Genomic DNA, 8,511 nt, shown 5'->3' on the forward strand with positions numbered 1-8,511 from the left:
AAGGACAGAAACTAATAAAGTGAATAAGTTTAGGGATAGATATAAAGTTCGGGAAGCACGAGCCAGGCCCAAACCTTCTAATTTTTTTAAAAAATAAAATTATAAATTGAAATAATGAATTCAAATTTGAAAAATAAAATAACGAATAAAAAACTTAAAATTTTAATATTAAATTTTTTTAAGTGTTAATTAGTTGAGAGAGTGGTTGAATTAGAGAATCCAGTATTAAAAAATTAAATATCTAAACTTTTATTTATTTTATTTATTTATTATTTTATTTTAAAATATGTATTTTCTTTAATTTATTGTTGATTATAATAACTTGATTATTATTAACTTATTTCAAGTTTACAACAATTTTAAAAAAAATTAAAAAAAGTAAAAATTCAAGCCCGACCTAAGCCCAACTTAGGCCTGTAGTGGGCTCGACCCAGGCCCAACTCTTGCACTTCTTTTAAGCCTAGGCCCCAAGCCTTTAATTTGCTAACCCTAAATAAGTTTGTCTTTTAATGAAATGTTGTTTTATTTTTTTAGTAGTTTTGTGTAACAATGGGCACATGGTTCAATTTTGTCCGGAATAAACCGAATTGAACTATATTATAATAGTTTGGTTAAGTTTGGTTTTAGACAATAAAAACTGAATGGTTCAGAAATTTATGAATCAATTAGTTTTCTTTAATTTGGTTTTAAACCGAACCAAACTGTAAAATCAAGTGGTTCGAAGAGAAAAATTAAAATGGATTTTATTTTAGTTAATACAAGTTGTTATTAATGTGATACTATATACTTTATTTTAACTTGTTTATTTGTTTGTGTTTGCCTCACTTTGAGAGATAATGTATGTACAGTGGATATAAATGTGTATTGATATTCTAACATTGTTAAAGACATGCTAAAGAATCAAGAAGTGTTGAATCTTCATGGCTAATTGACAAGACAACTTTGAAGTTTATTTTATCTTTGTTTCATGTTGTTGCTTTCTTAGTTTATTTATTGTTGTGGATTTATAATTTGTAATGGATTTCTAAACTATGTAAGTTTATTCACGTTGGACTTTATTATGTTGATTTATTCAAAATTTTTATGTTGTTAATTTATGGATTTATAAACTCAAGATTGTTGCAGTATTAGTACATCACTATTGTGTTAATTTTTTATTAAATATACAGGTAAATTTACTTAAACCAAATAAAATAAAACAAAACTGAACTGAATTAATTTGGTTAAGCTCGGTTTGATTCTAGTGTTTGATTCATATTTGGTTCAACAAAATCATGAACCAATTTGTTACAGATTAGTTCGGTTTTGTTTCATAACTGAACTAAATCAAATAGTGTCTATGCCTAGTTTTGTGTATTTTTGTGTCAAATATCATTACTCTTATATTGTATTCACTTGCTGGAGGAGTAATGTGGAGTGTGAATTCCTTTTATTTAAACATTACTTGCTTATTTAAGAAGGGAAACGGAAGTCCCATAATATGGGTACTACTCATTTTTTGAGTAAGAATTAGGATTTACACTCCCATAGAGGGAGGTGAGAGTAGATTTTTCTTTTTTACACTTCTCTTATTAAATATAGTGCAATTATATTTATTACAAGAAAATAATGTTACATTTATTCAAAAATAATAATATTATATTTATTTAAATAATATCATGATTATCCAATAATATTATTTTTGTTAAAAATAATAATACTTAAACTTATTTAAATATAATATTATTATATTTAGTTAAAAATAATAATTTATGTAATCTAAGTCAAAATTATTTATAAATAATATAATTGTTTTCATAGAGAATTAATAATATTACTATATACTATCTTCATTTGAAAATATAATATTACTATATTTATTTAATTTTAATAATATTACAATATTATTACTAATAAAAATGTTTTGTTTATATTACTCTTATCAATAATTTTTAATTTACAAAAATAAAAGTAAAATTAATAAAAAAATATGATTACGTAATTATTATTAATAATAAAATAAATAGTTTATTTTACCAATATATTTTTTTTATTCACCTTGTAATTAAAAAAGTACAATTCTTTAAATGAGGGCAAAACTATAATTTAAAACAATTCATTTCAATCCAAAACAAAATAAACATATAAATCATATTTTTATTCCTATTTCACACCTTTATTTTAATATAAGTAAGCAACATACTTTAATTCTCACTCCACACCCCTAATTCTAGAATTTTCACTTCTCAAAATTCTCACTCTAATTCTAAAAGTAAACACTATCTTAAAGTTATACATCTTCCTTATTTATAAATTTGTCTATCACTCTTTTATCTATTGAAGTGACTGTGTGTCAAAATCTTTATTATAATAGTTAGCAAATTTGCCTATAACTTTATGTGATTAGTGGGTTTTTTTTTTTTTTTGTGTGGTACAATTCATATGATGTATTTATAATTAGAATTCAACTTGAAGTGGCTTAAATCAATATTGTTACAGCTCACCACATAATTCAACTTCCACAAATTTAAAAAAAAGGATAATAGTTCTACCCGCAAACCTAAATTTAGAGACGGCGAGATAATTTGGTTTTGGATGAACCCGGATGATCTAGGTAGGGTCAAACCAGGATGCAAATTAAGTATGGAATTCAGCGCTCGTTTGATATACCCGGACATATTTAGATTCGGTTCACCTAGACTTGCATGGAGATTGTCATTTTCTCCCTACAATAATTAATATATATCATTTACTCCCTACTACTTTTATAATAGCCAATAATCCCTTAACAATATAAGTTTATCATTAATTTTTTCACATCAAAACATGTATTTTTTATTTTTAATACTTAATTTTCTTTATTTTCATTCATGTGATTTATTGAATCTATAATAAATATTAATAAAATTATATTTAAAAATAAAAATAATATTATAAAATTATGTTGTGGGAGTTATTGACTATTATAAAAACAATGAGAATAAATAGAATATATTAAATTATATTTGAAATTGACCACTCCCTGTGTCTATAACCCAAACCCGAAAATCTTTTATTTTTAATAATTATTTTTATTAATTAATTATAAATATAAAGAAGAAAAATCCAAAGAAACAAACCATAAGTGACAACGCAGCTGCCGCCATTCACCACCTCGTCATCCCCAAATTCATCAATTCACCATTTTAGCTCAAGAGCTCAACGCGGCCGCCACCATTTTATCTCCTCTTCATCCAAATATTACCAATTCTATTTCAATTCATCATCATCAACTATCGTATTTCATCATCAATCATCATCAACTATCGTATTTCATCATCAATCATCATCAAGATTCAAGACATCATCGCCAACTTAGCTACACTTCGCGGAGACCTCTCGGACTAGTGACGTGCATCGATTCGCTTCGTCGTTCGTCGCCAATTTTCTGTTCATCGCCTCCGCTTCACAGTTGAGATTTTTTTTAGTTCGATTCAGTTGTTTAAAGTTTTAAACATTGAACAAGTCCTGAAAATAATAAAAGAAAATTGTGTTTAAACTTTAGACTTGTATTTAGAGGTGTGTCTCTTATACCTGTCTCTATATTTATATAACACAGTGACACATCACTGAACTCGTCCACTTCGTAAAAACTGAAAACTGCACACAGAAGAAAAGAAAATGGCCCGAATCCTCACAAAGACTCAATCCCTGCTAAGCCACTCCCTCAAATCATCCCAACCGTTAATTCCCCTCTCGATCAATCGCTACCGTTCATTCAAACCCGAACTAGTTGAAATCAACCTCGACTCCTCCTCCGCCACGTCGGACAGTGGAACGGAGGCGATCGAAAAGAAGCTGGAGGACACGATCCACCGTCTCATCGTCCAGAATTCCTCCCCTGATTGGCTCCCCTTCATCCCTGGCTCCTCCTTCTGGGTTCCACCGACAAGTCAGGCGGCACAGCAGTCGCACACCGTTGCCAATTTGGTTACCAAGCTGGCTAACCACTTGACCGAAGAGGAGTCGCTCTCGTTTGTAACGCCTCGGGGCTGGCCTTGCTCCTCGTTTTTGATCCAAGGTAAATGTATCCCTCACATTTTGAATCATTTTTATTTGGATATTAAACAATTTTATTTAAAATGCGACCAAATTTGTTAAAAATAAAAAATAAAAAAATTAGGGTATGTTTGTTATTAAGGTGAAGTGGGTTTAATTGACTGTTACTTAAGAATAAAATCACTAGGTATCATGTATCAGTTGTGGCGATAACCAACCGTCTTTTGCCATCAAACAGTGGCATTTTGGTCTAGTAGATGGCCCGTCTATGAAGTATTCTAGTTATTGGGGTTGACGAGGGTCTTGAGTTTGTTTGATGGTATTAAGTAATTTGTTCATGGTGCTGGGATTTGCTAGCATCACGTGGAATTATTAGAAAATCCTGAATGAATGCGTATGTTATGTATTAGCTGATGTCATAAAACAAACTCAGGTTCAAAGACAAGTACATCTTGACATATGAATGTTACAGAAGAGCTTACTCTGCAATCGCTTGGCTTGTTATAACAGCGTGTGTTTAATAATTTTTTCGGTTTATACATATGAAGACTATTTTTGATCCTTTGTTTTTCACCTGCAGATGCTAAAGAGGACGAGGCAGAGGTAGCAGAAGAGGAGGGGGACGATGTGCAGGTGAAAGTGTTGTTGGTTCCATTGACTGACAACAAGTCGACATGAGGATGATGAAGGATGAGTTGCATATCTCATGACAGAGTCATCTTCTGTCGTACGTATTGTTCTTTTATTTTAACTGTTATTGTCCAGTTTTGCATCATGCACTTGATCTTGAATTTTGTTCGAAAGCTCTAGTAGTTGGGGCCCAATTTTTTTGCTTAAGTTTATGCTGTTAATTTTTCCCTAGGTAGTGGCTGAGCTTTGTTTCATCAAGAAAGATGCATAATTGTTTCTTGGTCTAATTTTCTAGACTTGTGTGTTCCTTTGTGATTTCAAGTGTTAATTATCATTACTATCTTGTTATAGATGCATTTTCAAAATCATGGATCTGATTGTTATAATGTCAAGTATAGTTTATGGGTGAATGTATTCTGAAATTTGTTGCATTTCATATATGATTTCTCCTGTGACTTGCTTGTTGCTTAGTAGAATGATTTGTGAATTTCATTAAGTTTTTTGTTTTATATGCAGGCTTGTGCACCTTTCTAGATGTCCGGAGATTTAAGGACAAGAAAAGATTTAGCAAAAGGAATGCAAGAAACTCAATGCAATTTTGTACATTTGCAATTATGGATGCTTGGGGTGGCAAATATGTTATGCTCTGCTTATTTTTATCCCTTCCACATAATTAGTTTTAATACCTATTGTTTTGTTGTTCATTTTTGGTTGCTGATATAATAGTTGTAATTACTGATCTATGATTTGATTTCGAATGATTAGGGAATAGATGCTCAAATAATTCAGAAGCTTTTGAACATTTATGCGGCATTTGTACATTCTATCTATATCTTATTGTATGACTGCTAGAAAGCTTGCTGGAATTATCTTGTTTGTACATTTTACATCTACAACTCGTTCCCGTGTGATAGCAGTAGTGCAGGTTGAGACTGTAGTTAAAGCTGGATTTCGGTGTTAGAATGTTAGGGAGGAACTAATTGTTTAAAAAATTTATTAATCCCAATTTTTTTTATATTTAGTTTTGGTGGATCTAGATTCCTTACAGAATTAGGTCTTTCACATTCTTTATGTACAAGTAGATGCACAGATGCTATCATAACGAGCAATGATAAACAGAACGTCTGTGTTTTGCTTATAGACTAATTATCTCAAAACGATCAAAGTGAAGGTATGATCTCCTGGAGGTGGCCGATTCTTTTCCTGATCTTCTGTAATTTTGTTCAAGTAAACTTTTGTAGATTGATGCAAAGTTGTCATGAAGGTTGTTGTAAAGGGATTTTTTATTGATTCTCAGTTACTCCGTTGAATGTCGATGGCCCTTAAATTAGGTTACACGGTGGCTTGCGTGTCATATTCGCCTTGACCTTGTCAGGCGATTGTTTATGTTTCCTTAGATTGCATGCGTTGGCAAGCTTCATTCATTCTCCAGCTCTTCCTTCGGAGAGGTGCACGTTGGCAGTTGTATCCCAACCTCTCTGTGTAAGGGGTACTCTCCGTGCTTGACAAAGAGTTTCGCAAACTGTCACAATTTTATTTTATTTTTTAAGCCAAGGAATTTCATTAGAACAGCTGACAAGATACAATTGATTCTGAAGGGAACTCCTCCAACACTTTCAACAAAACTGAAGGCATCTGAAAATTAGAAGAATATTCAGCTAAAGCGTGAGCAGCACTAGTCTGTCATCACTCTGACTGATTTATTTTTCGGGACTCCTCCAACGCATATTCAGCTTAGTGTGGGCAGCACTAGGGATGGCAAAATTCTTCACGGGTTTGGGGTCCCATGGAGCCCCATCCAAAATGGAGAAAATTTTAAATAATTTTTGGTGAATGGGGTGGGGAGTGAGAGAAAAATAATCCTTAAATTCTTAATGGGGTGGGGTTTGGTTTTGCACTCCCCACCTCACCCCCACCCCAATCCCCATTATATATAAATATATTTTTAATTCTTATTTAATAAATTTTATTTTATGAATTATAATGTCAATGTCAATTAATATTTTTTTAATTTTTATGCAATATAAACATGATATAAATGAAAGAAAACCCTATAATATTTTTCAACTATGAAACATTGTTATATTTTCTTTTCTCTTTTAAAGTGCTACGCTCTTTAAATATTTTTTATTTTTAATATCATTTTAAAATATTGTTTCAAACTTTTAGATATTTTTTAAAAATAATTTAAATACTTTATAATATGGTGATGATTTTATTTTAAGTCTCTAATTTTTAATTTACTGAAATCATGTATTTATACATAATATAAAATAGATAAATGGAGAATGGGGTGGGGATGGGGAAAGCATTCCCCACATGGGGATTCCCCATCCCCACCCCACTAAATTTATTGGGGAATGGGGTGGGGAATGAAGGCAAAAATTTCTAATAGGGTGGGGAATGGGGTAGGCCTCCCCACCCCCATCCCACCCCATTGCCATCCCTAGGCAGCACTGGTTTGTCGTCGCTCTAACTGACTTATTTTTTGGGATTTGATGGTGGAATCTTGTAACTTAATTTATCTTGGATTTTTTTCTAAACGGAAATCAGAATTGTTTGAAATCAGAATAAGGATTTAAAATCAGAATCGTTTGAAATCAGAATAAGTTATTTATTTACTAGGAATTGAATTTAAAATGGACTTTATTTCTATTGACGTGTTTATTTATTTTTTTAAAATTTGATGGTGGAATCGTGTAATTTAATTTACCTTGAATTTTTTTATATTTACTAAACGGAAATCAAAATTATTTGCAATCAGAATAAAGATTTATTTATTTGAGTCGTAAGAATCGAAATTAGAATGGACTTTATTCTCATTAATGTGTTTACTTTATTTTACAATCAAAATCGAAATGATTAGATTATTACAAATTATTAAAAAAATTCTTAATTAACAGTTATCATAATTATTATTTTGAATTTTAATTATTGTGATTATTATTATTATTATTCAAAAATTATTATTATTATTATTATTATTATTAATTGTAATTAATTAATTAATTACAATACTTTTATCATAATAGCAATAGTAATAATAATAATTCATTAAAAAAAATTGTCAAAATTGGAATCATCATCATTAACATAACAACAGCAACAACAAATCGTCGTCTTCGACTTCATCATCATCATTAAATCAGAACCGTGACCATCGGAGACGAAATGAATGTGAATCCGAGATGGATTAAACGGAGACAAAACCAAGGTAAGATGAAATCAAGACAACCCAGACCGAGACGAAACTGGCAACCAACTGTGCTTCACAGCTGATGGACCAAGAATGACAAAAACGATGGTTGATTTGACAGCCACGATGAGGTTTGGCTGTGATGGCATTCGGTTGGATGAAGCTTCAATGCAAAGAATTTAGGCTTAAAGATTGGTCCTTTATATATATATATATTTTTTTTTTTTTTGTTTAAAGTGAATTTTGAGAATATTATAATGTTAATCGTGGTATATTTGGAATTCTCTACAATGGGAGATTGAAATCAATCTCCCATTCTCCATTTCCAAAGTCGATTTCGATTTCCACTTTTATTTTGTGAAGTAAATTGATTCTGATTCCTCAATTTAAGAAATAAACACACCAGTGTACCAATTAATCACCAGAGAAATGATGAATAGCTATCAGAAATACATGAAAAATTAAAAATAAAAAGAAACAGAAAAAGGAATGAACAAGTGGATCAACCACTTAATGGGCTGCGGGCCGAGCTTTTTTATTCAGCTGGGCTAGACCGCCGACAACAATGAAGATGTTCCACGTCATGCATACGTGGCATTAAGCTATTGGGACAGTGACAAAAGTGGTACGTATTATTTAAAAAAAAAAATTGTTGCTCCAAAATTACA

General features: G+C 30.9%; 1 protein-coding gene across 1 annotated transcript; it reads left to right on the top strand.

Moving 5' to 3' along the window:
- The first annotated feature begins 3,441 nt into the window (after positions 1–3,441).
- LOC18056123 lies at positions 3,442–5,453 on the top strand. The gene is made up of 3 exons (XM_006453200.2): positions 3,442–4,039; positions 4,598–4,744; positions 5,164–5,453. The coding sequence occupies exons 1-2, from the start codon at positions 3,640–3,642 to the stop codon at positions 4,693–4,695; spliced, it is 498 nt and encodes a 165-aa protein (XP_006453263.1). The 5' UTR covers positions 3,442–3,639; the 3' UTR covers positions 4,696–4,744; positions 5,164–5,453.
- The last annotated feature ends 3,058 nt before the right edge of the window (positions 5,454–8,511 follow it).

Source organism: Citrus clementina, unplaced genomic scaffold (assembly GCF_000493195.1).
Source record: "Citrus clementina cultivar Clemenules unplaced genomic scaffold, Citrus_clementina_v1.0 scaffold_1, whole genome shotgun sequence".
Taxonomy (NCBI): domain Eukaryota; kingdom Viridiplantae; phylum Streptophyta; class Magnoliopsida; order Sapindales; family Rutaceae; genus Citrus; species Citrus x clementina.

Excerpts from the sequence above, each read along its gene's own strand:
- LOC18056123 (XM_006453200.2), top strand. The coding sequence starts at position 3,640 with ATGGCCCGAATCCTCACAAAGACTCAATCCCTGCTAAGCCACTCCCTC. Across the intron at positions 4,040-4,597 it reads CTCCTCGTTTTTGATCCAAG|ATGCTAAAGAGGACGAGGCA; the intron begins GTAAATGTATCC and ends TTTCACCTGCAG.